Source organism: Leuciscus leuciscus (genome assembly GCF_965113295.1).
Source record: "Leuciscus leuciscus genome assembly, chromosome: 15".
In the NCBI taxonomy this organism is placed as follows: Eukaryota; Metazoa; Chordata; class Actinopteri; order Cypriniformes; family Leuciscidae; genus Leuciscus; species Leuciscus leuciscus.
Genome location: NC_138739.1, coordinates 15,909,700 through 15,928,928, shown reverse-complemented (window position 1 = coordinate 15,928,928; position 19,229 = coordinate 15,909,700). Strand labels below are relative to the sequence as shown.

The 19,229-nt window shown below is 38.0% G+C and overlaps 2 protein-coding genes across 2 annotated transcripts; both read left to right on the top strand.

Moving 5' to 3' along the window:
* The first annotated feature begins 1,828 nt into the window (after window positions 1-1,828).
* On the top strand, window positions 1,829-11,685 carry smarcd1 (SWI/SNF related BAF chromatin remodeling complex subunit D1). Its single transcript, XM_082139321.1, has 13 exons — window positions 1,829-2,048; window positions 4,607-4,779; window positions 4,905-4,947; window positions 6,321-6,443; window positions 6,598-6,720; window positions 6,800-6,916; window positions 7,045-7,146; window positions 7,342-7,503; window positions 8,208-8,305; window positions 8,392-8,527; window positions 9,571-9,693; window positions 10,195-10,296; window positions 10,419-11,685. Exons 1-13 carry the CDS (start codon window positions 1,872-1,874, stop codon window positions 10,470-10,472), a joined length of 1,533 nt encoding a protein of 510 aa, XP_081995447.1. The 5' UTR covers window positions 1,829-1,871; the 3' UTR covers window positions 10,473-11,685.
* Window positions 11,686-12,368: 683 nt separating this feature from the next.
* Window positions 12,369-18,573, top strand: gpd1b (glycerol-3-phosphate dehydrogenase 1b). The gene is made up of 8 exons (XM_082139303.1): window positions 12,369-12,518; window positions 15,322-15,499; window positions 15,758-15,898; window positions 16,002-16,140; window positions 17,089-17,201; window positions 17,298-17,534; window positions 17,609-17,715; window positions 17,794-18,573. The coding sequence occupies exons 1-8, from the start codon at window positions 12,478-12,480 to the stop codon at window positions 17,888-17,890; spliced, it is 1,053 nt and encodes a 350-aa protein (XP_081995429.1). The 5' UTR covers window positions 12,369-12,477; the 3' UTR covers window positions 17,891-18,573.
* The last annotated feature ends 656 nt before the right edge of the window (window positions 18,574-19,229 follow it).

Genomic DNA, 19,229 nt, shown 5'->3' with positions numbered 1-19,229 from the left:
TATCTTATGAGATGGCTTCATTTTTTGACTGAAATGTTGACAGCTTTGACTCAGTCCTTTATTGAAATCAAATGAGAGCTTTAACCGAAAATATTTACTTTGATTTTGGTGAATCTTGATAATAAATGGTCTGTTAAACAGCCATATGGAGGTATATTTGATGTTCATATTTGTGTTTGTTGATCATAAGGGTGGCAAGCATGCAGTCCACATGTTATATAGTACAAACCCTCTCAGCATCCAAAGAAAACCTGCGAATGTTTTCTAATATCTTGTTCTCTCCGAATATGAAGGCTCAATGACAATAAAACATCCTCTTTTATCATTAGAAGGGAGAATAAGCATAATGAAGACCTTTTCCAACATAAACTGAAGGCGACTGAAATGTAAAGCCAACTTTTTGTTTTCTAATGAGATGAAGCAGACGTTCTGTTCCTGGTTCATACGTGCTGCAACTAATTGCACGAAATGAGCTTGAGTTTGTTCCTGTCGGCACAATGCAATTAATAAAACCTTTCAAGCGACTACGAAAGGAAACATTCACGTTCATAATGATGACAAACATGCTTTTACAAGTGTCCGTGATAAACTGATCTGAAAGATACCCAGAAACGAGAAATATTAGGGAATTTTACAAATATGTAAGGTCATTTTTTTTCTGTAGTCTCCATGGAAACATTTGACCAGTAATGCATCACACCTCATACACATATATTAGCACAGCAAATTAAGGAATTGATTTTAGAGTGCGCTAATGGGAAAGAGTTTAATGATATCATCAGAGTGTGTGTGACCAATGATGTGTGACTTACAGGAAGCTGCTCGACCCTTTTAATCAACCGCAGTGAGTGCTTATGAACCACTTTGTGTGTGTATAAATCTGTGCATTAGGATGAAAGCCCAAAATGTCAAAATGAAGGACTTAAAGAGAGAGATGCTCGACTTCTACCTGGATCTAATCTTATTCTGATGCCCACTGCAGAGGACAGAGGCCATTTTAACTATTCAGAGTGTGATGTTTCATTCATGTCAACACATAGATGGCGACCTTTGACCCTTTCTCGTAATTCTCTATATCTGTTTTGTTTTTATGTTGTGTTTTTTATTTATAACAACCAAAATGCATGAGGCTGACCAACGTGACGAAGCACCAAGTAATAAGAAAATGATGTTCATGCTTTATTTTGATATCAGAGTTGTTGTAAGCTCATGTAAGCCTTATTTATGGGTGTTTGTCTCCCTCTTTTGGATATAATGTGAATTTATACACATCCATTTGGGCCAAATGCTCACTTTTGTGTTATTCATTTTTGTTGTATAAAGTTTGTAGGCTATATGTTTTTAATTACTTACAACCCAGGAGTCAATGTTTTTGGAGCCTACTTCCCTTACGAAAGCTAGCCATGGTTTTACCACAAAAAACGAAAACATGGTTATTGTAAGATGGTAACCACAAATTAACGTGGTTTTGCTAAACTAACTAACTGTTGTTATACAAGTGATAATCAATCCGCCAAAAAAAACATGGTTACTACCATTTTTACTATTATAAAACCATTTAATTATTTAACAAAACCATATAAGTCGACATTAAAGCCTTTCCTCACTGTTAACCGCTATATCCATAAAATATAAAATGTTTATTATTAATAAACATAATCATATTATAAATAAAATACATTTTTATGATTATCTTCTTTAATAGAAATATTGATCAAATAATATTCTTCAGATGTCGTCAGTGAGAAGGCGGGATCACTTCTCATCTCGCGAGACTCCGTCAATGCTCATCGTTGGTGCTGTTCAACTCTCGCGATACTCGTTCACTTCACACCGGTGGTGCTCTTGTCTGTTTGCGGCTCGCGGAGAAGATGGCGGCGCGTAGTGGTTTTCAGCCTGCGACACCCGGAGGCGGCGGAGCCCCATTAGGACCCGGGCCACCAGTAGCCGGTGCAGGGCCCGGTATGGGTCCCGGAACGCCCTCAGGACGGATGGGACCCGGCGGCCCGCAGAACCATATGTATCGATCCCCGATGCCCGGATACCCGGTAAGGCGCGAGGAGAACAAAGAAGCAGCCGAACCTAAACGGAGGGGTTTTGTTTTAATGTTTGCATGCCGGGTTCGTGTGTTTATTCAATGCACCAAACATTCTGAATCTTTTGAAATTAATTAAAAGTGTGCAAATCAGAATATTTTGTATTGATTTGCGCGCGCGCAGTGATAGGTCACTGCAAAGCATCGAACTTCATATGCCTCCGATTAATAAACCAGATGAGATTATTTTTGTAAGTTTAATTTCAAATGTACAAAAAGAAAAGCTCTCATCATTTGATTTTGATGATGTAAGGAGAGTCTCCGCATAAATACTGGGGATTGTGTGTTGGTTGGGCCTACAAGAGCATCATCCAGATGGGTTTCGCTGCATTGATGGCCAGTGTGTTTATGTTGATGTTAATATACATTATATATGATTTATGCATGCTGTGTGCATGAGACGACCCGTGGAAATGTTTCTGTTTTGCGTTTTTCCAGCTGAATACCTTTGTTTTTTTAATATACCATCAGCAAACAATTTAAAGGGATAGTTCACCCAAACATGTAAATTATCCCATACTTTACTTAACCTCAAGCCATCTTACGTGTAGCCTTTGACTTTATTCTTTCAGTAGCACACAATCAGAATTATATTATAAAATATTCTAGCTTTATAATGGGAGGGAATGGAAACTTACCCTTGATTTTGAAGCCCAAAACACATCTATCCATAAAATGAATCCCTAAGGCTCACTTCTAAGATGGATGGATGTGCTTTTTTTGGGCTTCAAAATCAAGGTATACCATTCACTCCCTTAATAAAGCTTGGAAGAGCCAGGATATCTTTCACCGATTTTGTTGTGGCTGAAAGAAGAAAGTCATACACACCTAGGATGGCTTCAGGGTGAACTAGCCTAACTTTAATTGAAAAAAGAACATGAATTTGAGAATGAACATGTTCTCAGCATGATTTAACATGTTCCTAAGAGCATCTTATGCTTCACTGACCATCTGTATAAAGAGTATGGTGATTAGTGACACTTATTTGACAAATTTTGCTTTATTGTGACTAAAGCTACTTTTCGGCCCACTAAAATGGTATTTTGTTGTTCATGAATTACAAACAATCGCCGGTTTTACAATTAGTTTGAAATATGTGGAGAATTTGTGCTGACTGCGTCTTGCATTCAAGGATGGAAGGTTTTGTTTTGCTGTTTTTCTTGTTTGTGTACGTCCTTCAGTAAAACCTTGAATACTTTGGAGAAAAACATAGGTTATTTTTCTCATTTTTCCCACAATTAAATTTTTTGCAATATGCATTCTCCACATGTTTGAGTTGAGATTCAAGGTTGTTTGCTGATTCACTTAACCCTCTATGGTATGCATTATGTTCTAACCATGAAATCTTTTTTCAAACAAGTTTCTATTACATGAAATTGCTCCAATCATACAAATCAAAAATTATTTTTTGGGAAACATTGCCATATGGCAACTCTGTTCCACAATGGAAAATGGTCAAAAAAAGTTGTTTTTCTTTAAAAAATAAATAAATAAATATATATATATATATATATATATATATATATATATATATATATATATATATATATATATATATATATATATGGAGAATAAGCAAACCAAAAATAAGTAGATTCCTATCATTCCCAATCATTTGGCTAACTCATCCTCACTCTCGTCACATAGAAGAGCTTACTCTGCACTCTTATCATTGCCCTTCCCGTAAAATATTGCTGTATTAATTTTCTGAAAAGAAGAAATCAATTTGTTATTTATATATAAATACAACTTTACTACAATAAACACTTCAAAGAAATAATTAACGGCGATCATATTGTTAATGCTGCAATCTATAAAAAATCCCAATGGGGACATACATTACTGCAATTCCACTGTGGTACGGAGTTGCCATATGGAAAAAATTATATTTTCTCAATTTTCTTATCAAATATGCTATAAAAATCCCCCTTGAGAAGAGATGTTTAGAAATGAGGTTAATAGAGCAGTTTTTGGAGCACTTCAACAGGTGATGAGGGTGACGGTGGGAAAGAGAGTTTTGGAGGGACATTTAAATGTCATGTGACTTAAAAACAGCACATCATTGGCTACCTTAAGGCCTGCCTTTTAATTCCCATGGTGCAATATGTTGTATATTTTTCTGAATAACAAGGAAATTAGTATAAATTAATTGTTTGCCATACAGCAAAGCAGTGCCATAAAGGGTTAAAGGAATAAACACATTGCAGAGGAATGATATGAGCATTTTAATCTGCACTTGATAAATTGTCCAAAAATGGACTCGACAGCTTGTGCACTTTTAAGTGCCCTTTTCCAGCATAAATAGACTCCAGTGTTCTGCTCTTGACATTTACAACAAGAGGTGAACCGTCTGAGAGAAGAAATGAGAAATGCTGCATTTTCACATAAGGGTTTCCCGTTGTTACCCCAATACAAAATCCACTTGTATAACATTCAAGTGAAATTACATTGAAATAGCATTTCTTGGTCTGCGCCCATTTGGATAACTATCCTTCATTCCTACATTTGCAGAGACCAGGAATGCCTCCAGCCAACCGTATGACCCCTCAGGGACCCTCCATGGGGCCTCCAGGTTACGGGGCCAGTCCTGTGTCCCGCCCCGGCATGCCAGTCATGGACCCGTCCCGCAAGCGACCGGCGCCAAATCAGATCCAGCAGGTCCAGCAACAGAATCGCAACCAACAGTAAGTCCAGTTAACACCTCAATTGATGAATTAAACCTAATGATTTTGTTAGTAAGTAACTGAAATCACTTGAAGTGCTTAATTGCACTCATTGCTCTTCCTAATGGTGCTGTTTTTCATTCTAGTGCCAAGAAGAAGAAAATGGCAGATAAAATCCTACCTCAAAGAGTAAGTAGCCATGAAATCTGTTATTTTTAACTCATCTAATAAGTCTGAATGGTCTTACACCATTCAAAATGTAAAACTAGTGGCATAATTTGTGCAGTACAAGTGCTTGATAAACACCAGGTTGTAGGGCTGGGTACCGAGTTCGATACTTTTTAGGTACTGACCGAATTGCCTCGATACTATCGAGTATCGAAAAATGACCACACGCCACATCTACACACACGACACGAGACGCGCGGAACTCTCCGTGCACATACTCATATGAGACGCGCGCACACAAACTGTCCACGCACATACTCATATGAGACGCGCGCGCGCACGCACAAACTCTCCACGCGCATACTTATGAGACACGAGCGCACCCACAAACTCGTGCACATACTCAATGAGACGCGAGCACACACACACAAACTCTCCGCGCACATATTCATACGCGAGCACACACACATAATACCTTAAAGATGTGGATAAGTGTGGGTACATTTCTCCAGGCTCGATGCCAACAGCGTGCGATGCAGTATTTGCGGTAAAATAATTGCTGCAAAGACCGGTACCACGACAAATATGATGAAGCCCTAGCAGAAAGTTGCTCCGTCTTTGACTGGTAAATGAAGAGATACCTTGTTGATCACTCTGACAGTGTTTATATTGCAATAATAACCTACTGAATGTACACTGCCGTTCAAAAATGTGTTGGTTAGTCAGAATTTTTTTTTTTTATAAATGCTGTTCTTTTGAATTTTTTATTCATCAAAGAATCATGAAAAAAGTTTCATAGTTTCAAAAATATATAGCAGCAAACTGTTTTCATATTTCTGAAGGATCATGTGACACAAGTAATGATTTTGAAAATTCAGCTTTTGACATCACAGGAATAAATTACATTTTGAAATAAATTCAAATAAGATTTTAAATTGTAATACTATTTCACAATATTAAGAGTTTTACTGTATTTTTTATTTTAAAAAATTCAGCTTTGGTGAGCATGAGCTCTTTATAAAACATTTTTTGTTCCTTTGTGCTTTTTTTGTTCCTTTGTGCACTGGCTAAGGAGCATGAGTCAAACTGAAAAAATAAAACCAAAGTTTTTCTGAGGTAATGTGTTATGTAATCTTGTTTAAATGGATTTCATAAAATTGGTATCGAAAAACGGATCGAAAGATTTCGAACAATACCCAGCCCTACCAGGTTGTTTGCAAAACTCATCTGGCTTGCTTTTTTTTTTTCCTGTATACTTTTTCTTTCCATGCAAATAAGAAAAAAACCTTTGCATCAGATTGCAATAAGAAATTGTGGAATAACTGATAAACAGCTCGATGTGGTTTAAAAAGCTGTTTTAGATCATGCTGATTTTCTCTTTGGCTTGATTTTAGATCAGAGAACTTGTTCCTGAGTCTCAGGCGTACATGGACCTGCTGGCGTTTGAGAGGAAGCTTGACCAGACCATCATGCGCAAACGACTCGATATTCAAGAAGCTCTCAAGAGACCCATCAAGGTACATGCAGATTATTTACCACCGTTGTTCTGGATATATTTAGGTCTTTTGACTCCTTTAGAAGAACAAAAAATGCGGCTGTGCTTCCATCATTTATGTGCTTGAACTACATTTGATTGAAAGGTGTCACTCAACATCTGTTTGTTCTGTGCAGCAAAAAAGAAAACTACGGATATTTATTTCCAACACCTTCAATCCTGCCAAACCGGATGCAGAGGACGGCGAGGGTACCGTTGCATCTTGGGAGCTGCGTGTGGAGGGACGACTTCTTGAAGACGTAAGCGAGGCTCTTTATTGACATTGTAGAAGTACAAGGTTATTTCTGAAAACTCTTAATGTTTATTTCTCCTCCTCAGACTGCTGTGTCCAAGTATGAAGCCACCAAGCAGAAGAGGAAGTTTTCTTCTTTTTTCAAGTCTTTAGTGATCGAGTTGGACAAAGACTTATATGGACCTGACAATCATTTGGTGGAGGTGAGAGGCAGAATAGTGCATTTCTCAACTGTAGTACTTAGTGCACTGATTTACTGTCCACTAGATCCTATTTGTTGTCACTTTTGTGCCAACTGTCAGTTATTGACGTGTCTTTGTCTTGATTTCAGTGGCACCGAACAGCCACGACTCAGGAGACCGACGGATTTCAGGTGAAGAGGCCCGGAGATGTTGGGGTCCGCTGTACTGTACTGCTCATGCTGGACTACCAGGTGATGACAGACACGTACTGTGTACTAAGTATGCTATTCCAAACACACCCTTGTTGATCCTGAGAAACCACCAGCAGGTGGTGCCACCCCACATTGATAAATGTCTCTACAGGATGATATTTTCTTTAGATTTCCTTTTCATTCAGAAGTATTTTGAGTGAATGTGACTAATGGGACAAATCAATCTCTTTCAAGCCCCCTCAGTTTAAGTTGGACCCCAGGCTGGCCCGGTTGCTGGGGATCCACACTCAGACCCGACCCGTGATCATTCAGGCTCTGTGGCAGTACGTGAAGACCCACAAACTCCAGGACCCTCATGAACGAGAGTTCATCAACTGTGACAAATACCTCCAGCAGGTAATAAAGACTGTGGAGTTTGTCTTTTGATGCTTTTAACAATGTAATTATAGGCCATTTGATGACAGTAACATCATGTGAGTTGCTGAATGTAGTCTTGTACTGGAAATGCCCTCTTAGGAAAATTGACCATCTGAGCCAATGGAAAGCTCCAAATAGTTACATTTTGTATGACTTCAGAAAGTTGTATAAAAGCTAGTTGTTTGCAGTGGAACTTAAGTATTTTTTGTTCTATATGCGTTTGATTGGATTAAGTTGTATAAATGCCTCTAACCAGTATAGTATCAGCAATCCTGATGCTTCAAATCTATTTTAAGGAATAATTGTTGGTTCTTCTAGTTCTTTTAAATGTAGAGGATGACCTTTTTATTGTCACATTTGTCAGTTATTAAAGTGTGTTGTCTTTTCTGTAGCACTGAATAGTCATGAATCGAAAGAAAGATGAATTTCTGATCCCGATGGCTTTCGAACAGTTTCTAAAGAATAACTGTCAGTTCTTCTCATTCTAGATCTTTGAACCTGGTAATTGTTGGTTCTCCTCCTAGATAGTTTAGGTTTTCCGTGGTCTAGATCTTTAGAATAGTTATTGAAATATTGTTAATACTTGGTTGTCCTCCTCCTAGATCTTTTAGACCCAATAATTGTAATTTCTCCTCGTTCTAGATCTTTGAAACCCAATAATTGCTGGTTCTCCTCATTTTCAGATCTTTGAAACCCAGAGGATGAAGTTCTCTGAGATCCCTCAGCGGCTGCATGCACTACTGATGCCCCCCGAGCCAATCATCATCAACCATGTCATAAGGTAACAGCCGGCAATGTTATGTTACTCAAAATCATTGCTGCTTCCTCATCTGTGATGCAACGTCTGAACATCCGTTTGTGTCTCAGCGTGGATCCCAACGACCAGAAGAAGACGGCGTGCTACGATATAGACGTGGAGGTGGACGACACCCTGAAGACCCAGATGAATTCTTTCCTGCTGTCCACTGCCAGTCAGCAGGAGATCGCAGGCCTCGACAACAAGGTACGAAAGTTTCGCATGTGGCCGAAAGCCAAAGTTAGGTCTTTGTTCTGGTTGGATAAACATTCCTCAAAGTGTTCGGCACAGGGGAGACCGCTTCTGTTCTCGTTCACTCTGAAGATCAGCGCTGTTGCTTTGTGGCACATCCTGTGCTTGTCTGCTGCATATCAAAGTGACTCTTGGCAACACGCAGGTCTGAATGTTTTCGAGCGGATAAAATACAGGGAGTGGTCCAGGATAAACAATCCTGGTTTCCATCAGCTCTGTCATGTTTCATTTTAATATCCCTCTCTGTTTGCCGAGTCTTTAGTAGTCTAGTATCCACTTCAGGGACAGCAACCGGACTCACCGTGGTTACATTGTTGCCACGGTTACTCCATGCTTGATGTAATCATGGTTTTCAGCTTGAGCGATTGTGAATTGGTTCAGTCAGTAAGATAAATTCGCTGTGAGTGAAAGTTCACTTCCTTTAATTTCCTCTTTGAAAGTTTATACAGCCCAACATTCATGTAGAGTTTTAATGTTGATTTTTCTGATTTCAAATATTCTAATACATTTTGATTCGTTTAAATTATTTTATTTTTTTTGCCAATTATGCTATCAAGAATTTGCGTTATATATTGGAATGATATTGGTCGCCTTGCTCTATAAATACAGGTATCAGGCATTGGTAACCACTAGTGTCTATAAGCTTTGATTTCTTATCGGATTTGACTAAATTGTGCTGTGAACTTTCGCACATGCATTGGCCTTTTTTGTTGTTGTTCCCCTTTGACCCAGTTTGCTCACCAGTCAGTTTGCAACCGTCTAAATCTCTGTCCTTCACAGTCAGTGGTTGAACTTTGTGTTCTGTGACATTTTGTGTTGATGAAAGATCAGACTACAATAAAACCTCGATGTTAGGCAAGATTGAATGTGATTGCTCTTATACTGCCGTTCAATAACAAAGTTCACATTAGACTACACATCCAAAGTAGTGAAGCAGAACTGTTGTTTAATTAAAATGTTAAATGTGATCCCTCACAGATGTTTGCTTGTTCCCTCAGATCCATGAGACCATCGAAACTATTAACCAGCTGAAGACTCAAAGGGAGTTCATGTTGAGCTTCGCACGAGACCCGCAGGGCTTCATCAATGACTGGCTCCAGTCGCAGTGCAGAGACTTGAAGGTGAGAACAAATACTGTGCGCTTCATATTACCATACTTTTTTGGTCCTGGTAGTATGATAATACCATGCTTTTGTGGACATGAAGTTGGAAGTTCCAGTTTAATTCATACATTCATAAATGCTAAATTTGCTAGTCGGAAGAGGTTGTTTAACCTTCGCCCGGAGCTGTGGTCTTTCTCCATCTGTGTGTTTGCTCAGCTCAGTGTTGGTTAGTGGACTGACTGGACTTGTAATGACTTTGGGGGTTGGGAAGGTGTTTCAGAGGCAATTGTATGGGATGCTGAATTTCTAAAAGGCTAGGGAAAATAAAGCTTGGATCCATTTGCTCAAGCGCAATTTATCAGTCTAAAAATGCACCATCTGTTGGAAAGCAGTTGCATGTATTTCCTAGGGATTGAATATTGCGACAAGTTTCTGAAAGTCGGTTACTCCAGACAAAAGTCATTAATCAGTAACCGCTGCATCTTATTCTGCTGATGTCTGAATTCTGTGTTCCTGCAGACGATGACGGATGTGGTAGGAAACCCGGAGGAGGAGAGGAGAGCCGAGTTCTACTTCCAGCCTTGGGCTCAGGAGGCCGTGTGCCGTTATTTCTATTCAAAGGTGACGCTTTACGATGCAGTTTTCGTATTTAGCCACTGTGAAATATTGTTTGAAATCTCAAAGGTTACATGAAACATCACTCTCCTTTTATTAACATTTCTCACATAATCTCATTCTCTCAGGTTCAGCAAAGGAGACAGGAGCTGGAACAGGCTCTTGGCATTCGAAACACATAAGCAAGCTTCCGGCTGCTACGACACAGGACCGGAGGGGTTTCTGGGTAGTGAATTTCCTGCTGCTCTGTACTGCAGATGCTGATCACTACAGTTATATTACAGTTTATCTTGTGCTGTCCTGCTGTAGCTGCCCAGGAATGACCCCTCATACAGAAATTACCTTATTTTTGTTGTGACTCTGAACTAACACCCCTTGAAATTGTGCTGTCACCCTTGCTTTTACCCGATTTGAAATGCTGTCATTTTGGAAAATGTAGTTTTCTGACCAAACTGACAGACTTTGTTGGATATTTTTTATTAATAACATAACTAAGTTCCAAACAGAAGTCATGCGTTTGCTCTTAGACATGCTAATGTCTGAGCCCATTTTCCGCTGTCCTTATTAGCAAATCAAGAACAGTTACTTTTTGGAGGGGTCGTTGTTTGTTATTTTCAAAATTATCGATATTGTCTTTGATTATTTTAATGTTCTCATGATATGAACTTAATGAAGATCTAGTCTAGTTAAGCATAGATGACGGATAATGATGTAGTTTAGTACCTCAGCTTTGTGAATTATTCAAAGGAAGTTCCTTGAACATGTCCGTTGGCGTTGAAGGCTCACTGATTAACGTTTTCTGCAATGCTCAGTAAATAAGACTTTTTCAGAACTCATCTGTTTAATAGTCGTTTTAGATTCACAAGATTAGATGTACTGCTGATTGACCTGTATGATTATAGATCTTTCGGTCACAAGCTTCGTCCTGAACTGTAAAGTACTTCCACTCCAACCTCTCTGTGATATGTATTAATATATTTGGAGAATTGCCTTTATGGTTTAATGGTTGATTTTGATTTATTTTTATCACTATAGTCAGTCTGAAAGAACATGAAAAACCTGCCAATGCAAGTACTAACTGGCCATGGCAACCCACATAACATGTCTGGGAAAACTGTCAAGTGTTTTAATATTTCATAGATGCGCTGCAAATAGGCCATGGGTTCTTCCACTCAAGTAATTCAAAGCATTTAGAAGTCAAGTGCTAAAGACTTTAACATTTTTTGTAGTTTAAGTTTTAACTATATTTTGTTGTTTTTTCCTAAAGTCATGCATTTGCTTTGATTTTTATATCTTTACAATCTTGTTTTTCGTTATTTTCTTTAAAGGACCAAATGTTGTATTTCTCTATTAGCCATATGTGTTATAATAAAGATTATCTTGTATTGATGCTCACATCAGTGTCAAGTGTAATTCGCTGCACTCTCGATCTTTTTCCTGAGGTGATGCAATATACAAAATTAAATATGATTTATAATATAGGAGCTTTGTCTTTTGGTACCCTAAAGACCTTTTGAATTCAAAAATTGTGATGTCATTCAGCTAAAGTAAATCAATTACTAAAATGATGTCTATATTTCATCTGTCGATGTTATAGTCAAACTTTTAGCAATTGCTAATATCCACTGAGGAACTTTTGGCGCCCCTGAATCTTACATTTCTGAAACATTTCACCACAAACATGTCCAATATAGTCTTTAAAAGGAAACATATCTATTTTGATTATAAAATACAGCAGTTATTAATGATAATATGCCTACTTGCGTCTCGTCGAAATGTTGCTGTGTTTACCTCAGGAGTCTCGCGAGTGTCTGATTTGTGCGAGGTCACGTTTTAATCGAGTTTTGAGATTACGAAAATGTTAACAAACGCTGTTGACACGTTTCTTGTGTAATAGATAATTAGCTTAACCTTTGCAGTTTCAAGTCTTATCCAGGTTTTAACCTTAACCTCATTTAAAAACCTGCGAAATTCCCAACCAATACGATTGATAATAGTTTAATAATGATAAATCATCGGATCTTTTGGTCAGTCCTGCCTTGATGTATGAGAAGAAATGAGCCAATGCGCGTTAAGGGGAGTGAGGCGCGTTCACGGGCTATTTAAAAGCGCGCCCACAGGATTCGCTCCGGTCCGTCAGCGGCTCTCAAACACACCGAAGTCCTTCAGCCGGGGCAGACGCGCAGAATGGCGGCCAAGAAACTCTGCATTATCGGCTCTGGCAACTGGTGCGTGACATTACACTGCGTGATTGTTTTACACTGTCTTTTGCTGTTTCGTGTTTTACAGTAATAATGCAAAGTGCAAACCTACTGGGGGGGTTTTTGGCTGAAGAATATTTGTAAGCAGCCTGTTTTTATTTCTATTTTAGGAAGTTTATTAAATGCGGTAGGCTATATGTTACAGGGCTTCTCTCGGCGTATATCAAGTGTTTAAACCAGGAACACTTAACGTAATATTTCAGTAATATTATTAGCAGAGATGTCATCTTGGACTTTAGATTTCGAGAATTATATTATAGACTAATAATATATAGTTTTATATAGGCTATAATGTAGTTATTGTATAATATCCACAATGTGCATTGTTTGGCTTGCTGTACTTTGCTGAGGCAATATTTGCTGAGTAATGATTGACCCGGTGTCCAGTAAAGCAAAAGAAAAGGCAGCAGTTTTATTTTTCTGACCCATAAACTTCAGCCTGTTGGCCTTGCAGATTACTGAAGCAAAGCTATAATAGGATATGCACTGTATTATTATTATCCATAATTAGTATCTTAATTGCATGATTTCATTCTTCCAGTGCTAGTTTTTTTTTTTTTTTTTTTATTGCAGCCATAAATTATAATTTTTTTGAATACTATGGTATTACTATAATCAGAGCCGGATTAACGCAAAGGCAAACTAGGCACGTGCCTAGGGCCCGATTGGCGGGATGGGGCCCAGACAGAGGGACAGAAAAAAAAAGAAAAAAAAATACAAATGTCCCATCTACAATTTATTTCAATATTTATTAATTACCTAAAAATAGTGACGATGTTTATCTTAACCATAGACTGTTACATTACTGCAGTTAAACCAAATGAATGTGTCCGTTACAAAGCGGGTGCCGGCTTCTGAAAGTATGTGTAACGTACGCATCCATCAGGTGCTGCGAGGCAAAAGCCTAATAAGCACACAAAGAAGCACAGCTCATAATGCAGGTGTGTGAGTTGTCGTCATCTATTTTGGAGTGATTGCAATGTATTCTAAATATAAACTTGTACTGTAGATCAGCGTCATTTCTGGAAAAATCATTCACCGCTTTATTACGAGTTTAAAAGAGCGCGAGCGTCATTAACGTGCCCAGACGCGACGCTTTGAATTTGCGCGTACAATGAATAACATCGCGTCGGGAGCTGACTAGTAAAAAAGCTACAAAATTAAAAGACAAGACGTCTGTATTCTAAGTTAAAAAGCCAACACACTACAACATTTTTAAATGTTTCAAATAAAGGATCTCATATCTATGGGTCTATCTTCTAAATTCTGCTGATGATTAGATTATACCCTGACATTACGCCAATAATATCAGTTTATATTTTTTTTTCTGCTCAGTAGCGATCGTGTCTTTCTCTTCCACTTGATTTGTGTATAGCATATTTAAGGTAGCAATGCAATATAAAAGCACTTATGCTCATCTACTGAAGTGGGATTCTGGAACTGTGAATAAATTGAATAAAACAGCAAAATAACAACAACAACAATAACATCTTCATTAAACAAAAAAGAGATTACCTTAGATAAAGTTTGATTAATATGTACATACAGTAGCCTACCGGTAAAAGTCTGGACCCATTACTATTTTTAATGTTTTTGAAAGAAGTTTATTATTATGCTCTACAAGCCTGCATTTATTTGATCAAAAATACAGAAAAAAACAGGAATATTCAGCAAGGATGTGTTAAACATAAAAAGTGATAGTGAAGACTTTTTTAAAACCACTTTTTAATAATCAAAAATCCTGAAAAAAAGTATCACAGGTTATAAAATAAATATTAAAGGAGAAGTTCACTTTTAAAATGAAAATTCTGTCATCATATACTCACCGTCATGTTGTTTCAAACCTGTATAAATTTCTTTCTTCTGCTGAACACAAAGGAAGATATTTAGAAGAATGTCAGTAACCAGACAGTTTTTGGGTCCCATTGACTTCCATAGTATATTTTTTTCCTACTATGGAAGTCAATGGGACCCAAAAACTGTCTGGTTACTGACATTCTTCTAAATATCTTCCTTTGTGTTCAGCAGAAGAAAGAAATTCATACAGGTTTGAAACAACATGAGGGTGAGTATATGATGACAGAATTTTCATTTTAAAAGTGAACTTCTCCTTTAAGCACCATTTCTAACATTTGATAATAAATCAGAATATTATAAAGTTTTCTGAAGGATCACGTGACACTAAATTCAGCTTTGCATCACAGAAATATAAAGTATAGTAAAATAGAAAACCATTATTTTAAATTTTAATAATATTTCACTATATTATTTTTCTGTATTTTTGATCAAATAAATCCAGGCTTGATGAGCATAAGAGACTTCTTTCAAAAACATTAAAAATAGTAATGTGTCCAAACTTATGTACTGTGTAAGTAAAAATATACTGCTTTTAAAATGAAATGTTGTATAAATAAAAAGGTTAGGAATCATATTTGTTTCAAGTGTTTTTTTTATTGGGGGTGGGGGGCCTCCAACATGAATTTTGCCTAGGGCCTCCTAATGTCTAGAACCGGCCCTGACTATAATAGTAGTTCCCAAAAAACAATGGTAAATAATACAATAATGTTTACCATTTCAGCACCTGACACCTGTTGCAACAAAGTTAAGAGCTGTTCTGTGGTTTTAGAGAATGTGTTACAGTAATTTTTCTGTTAATGAAGCCCTCAGTAGACGTGCAGCTGTCATTACAGATCCAGCATCAGTATTGAGCGCTAGCTTATCCATTACAGTTTATCTGTAATGTTAAAGCAAAGGTCTTTCATTTCCTCAGGGGTTCTGCCATTGCCAAGATAGTGGGCGCCAATGCAGCAAAATACAACACGTTTGACAGCACGGTGAACATGTGGGTGTTTGAGGAGTTGATCAACGGACGCAAACTTACCGAAATCATCAACACCGAACACGAGAACGTCAAATACCTGCCTGGACACAAGCTGCCACCCAATGTGGTGAGAATGCAAAGCGTCTCCAAAATCCTTGAACTCTGCCATTATTTCCATTTCCATTTCCATTTCAACAATGACTCCGATTGGTGGATAATTTAGTACTTCTCTGGAAATTTGCCAATTATACAGTGAAGCTGCATGATAAGTTATGATATAAAAGAAGCATCTCTTTGCAACAAACTTGAAACTAATGGAAAAAATCAAGCACAAAAGTAGTCTTGATGAAGAAAAGTTTAATAAGCCCAGTGATAAATTCTTCAGGTGGCGGTTCCAGAGCTGTTGGATGCAGTCAAGGGCGCAGATATCCTCATCTTTGTCATCCCACACCAGTTTGTGGCCCGAGTCTGTGAGACCATCAAGGGTCACATCAAGACAGACGCTGTGGGAATGTCCCTCATAAAGGTGAGTTTTCTTATATGCATTTCTTACTCTATGAAGTTTACTTTGAGTTTGTATGTGGTTGTGGACCTACAGCGCTGCAATATCACTGTGTGTGTTTCGTAAGGGTGTGGATGAGGGTCCTGACGGGCTGAAACTGATCTCTGATGTCATTAGTGAAAAACTAGGCATCACCATGACCGTGCTGATGGGAGCCAATCTGGCCAATGAGGTCGCTGACGAGAAATTCTGTGAAACTACCATCGGTAAGTACACAGAAATGGTAACATTGACTGTAGCTCTTACGCTGTTAATAATATATGTATATATTTTTTTCTTGATTATTTAATATTCAAATGTTTTATATAATATGAATGACACCCCCAATACAAGATGGGAGGAAAAATTGAGTTCTCTTGCAGATGTTTTGGATTCCCCCGAGAAACTTTGCGTTTACCTGAAAATAACACAAAAATTTCTCGGAGGAACACAAAGGTTTTGCGAGTGAATGCAAAGTTTCTCGGGGGAACACAAAGGTTTTGCGAGCGAATGCAAAGTTTCTCGGAGGAACACAAAGGTTTTGCGAGCGAATGCAAAGTTTCTCGGAGGAACACAAAGGTTTTGCGAGTGAATGCAAAGTTTCTCGGGGGAACACAAAGGTTTTGCGAGCGAATGCAAAGTTTCTCGGGGGAACACAAAGGTTTTGCGAGGGGACGCAAAGGTTTTGTGAGCGAACGCAAAGTTTTCGGAAGAACACGAAGGTTTTTGCAAGCGAACGTAAAAAGTTTCTCGGAGGAACTCAGAGGTTTTGCGAGCGAATGCAAAGTTTCTCGGGGGAACACAAAAGCATTGCATTTTTTTTTCTCCCGTCTCTTTAGACATCACCATGTCACTTTAGGGGCTCCATAATATAGACATATTAAATGTTGGATATCATTTTGACCAGATATTTTTATTTCAAAACATTTTATATACAAACATATGTGTTTTAGTCTACATAGGTAGGCTATTTAAAATTGACAATCATTCACATTTTACAGATTTTCGTCATTACCATGACAAGACCCAAAGATTTTGCTGAAATGACTTTTAAAATTGTGTTATGGTAATGATAGAGAAGGACAATGTGTCAAAATATGGTACTATAACTATAACTGTAGTATATATGTAATCAGCCACTTTTTTAAAAAATAAAAAAATAACCTTGTTTTCAGGGTGTAAAAGCAAAGCTCACGGGCCGCTGCTGAAGGAACTGATGCAAACACAAAACTTCCGTGTGACGGTGGTGGAGGAGGCTGATGTTGTGGAGATCTGTGGAGCGTTAAAGGTAAACGTTCATCCATTCCTTTTACTACTGTTCCTGGAGCATTTAGCCAGGTTGAAGTCGAGAAATTATTGTTTTATTGATGTGTGTTAATTGTAGAACATTGTCGCTGTGGGCGCTGGTTTCTGTGATGGTCTAAACTTCGGGGACAACACCAAGGCCGCTGTGATCCGCCTGGGTTTGATGGAGATGATCGCATTCGCTCGGTTATTCTGCACAGCCAGTCCGGTTTCTCCCGCCACGTTTCTGGAGAGCTGTGGTGTCGCCGACCTCATCACCACCTGCTACGGAGGACGTAACCGCAAAATCGGAGAAGCGTTCGCTAAAACAGGAAAAGTATGTTTGATCCTCAGGTTTAAATGTTACCTTACTGTTCATTTGCATCATTAAATATTTCTGTTCGTTGTCAGTCTATCGAGGAGCTTGAGAAGGAAATGCTGAACGGCCAGAAACTTCAAGGTCCGGCAACCGCAGCAGAAGTTCATCGGATCCTCAAACACAAAAACCTAGTGGAAAAGTAACTATCCTTAGGTTTTTCACAGTATAGAAAGCATTTCTGTCTCTTTTGTATTGTTGATGTTCTGTTTCTCTACAGGTTTCCCTTGTTTAATGCGGTTTATCAGATCTGTTTCCATACTCATCCGGTCAAAGAGTTCATCACCTGCCTACAGAATCATCCAGAACACATGTAAATGTCCATTATGGCTGTTTTAGTTGTGTTTCAATAACTCCATAAGAGTGTCTAAATGTTGTAAATTATCAGTAGATAACATTTTATTTGGGGTAAAAAGCATTGTAAAGGAAGTTTGTCCTATTTTAAAGTCCTACACTCTCGCAAAGTATTTTTTAACATTTCTTATTTTGTAATTTTGCAGCCAATAATGAGAAAGTGCCTTAAATGCTTGAGCCCTCAACAAAAAAAAAAAAAACCTTCTTTTCTGGAAAACTGAAAGAATTTCATGATATATTTGTTCATGTAAAAAGTGCCATAAAAACATATTTCATTCATACTTTGTGTCTTGCATCTCTAAGCAAGTTAGAAATTATTTGTGAGTTTGCTATCAGAAATGACTGAAGATGAAGCTAACATTGAATCCCTCAGTCCAGTGTGTCTCTGTACATTGATATCTCTCTCTAACACACACGGATGAATGTGACCTTTACTTTCTAAACTCTCTCTCTGACGCACAACATGTTCACCTTTAACATTTCAGGGGTTCAACCTTTGACCTTTTCTTGATAGCAAGCAACTCCTTAAAGAAACAGAGCGATGTATTTTAATTTTTAATGTTTTCAAACTGGACTAGTCTAAACTGCACTGCAGAACAGATCTTATATTTACTGTACAACAAATATTAAAGAAAATGATGTCTTGCGTGATACTGTTTTGATTTGTTGTTAGAACCTTATCAGGTCCATTTTTAAAACGATCTTTTCATATTCCAGATGTGAAAGGTCAGTCTTAGTTTTGGCAATGTGTCTCTTATTTCGTTTATTATTATTGGTTCTCTAGCGGTTCCTCTGTTAGAACAGCAGAATCTATTTATAGCGAACTCTATCAGTTAAACTAGCGCTATTTTTGTAAAAGGGATTTTCTGCTTTGGACACTAGAGGGCGATGATGTGCTTCTCTGAATTTATGCATTGCCCTTTAATATTCAGTTAAATTCATTAACACTTTACACTGCAAATGTGGTACAGAAGCACTGAAGTGGCATTTAATGCTGCTCACATGTGGCATACATTTTCATTTACACATCAAATAACTGAGGCTGAGGTGTGTCAGAGCAGACACAATTTAGTGAGGCAATTTAAATGCTGCATTACATCTGCACACAGAATTTTGAGCAGGCACAGAGCAGCCTTACAGCGTTTTCCCTTGAGAAGTTTGAAATGTTTAAATCGGCTCAGTAAATGTTTTCATTGTGGCCTGTTGTGATATTATAAAATATGATTGAGATCATTTCTGTCATCTTCACGTTCACATCATGTGACCGATATTTGTCACCACAAACACATATGCTTTTCAGAT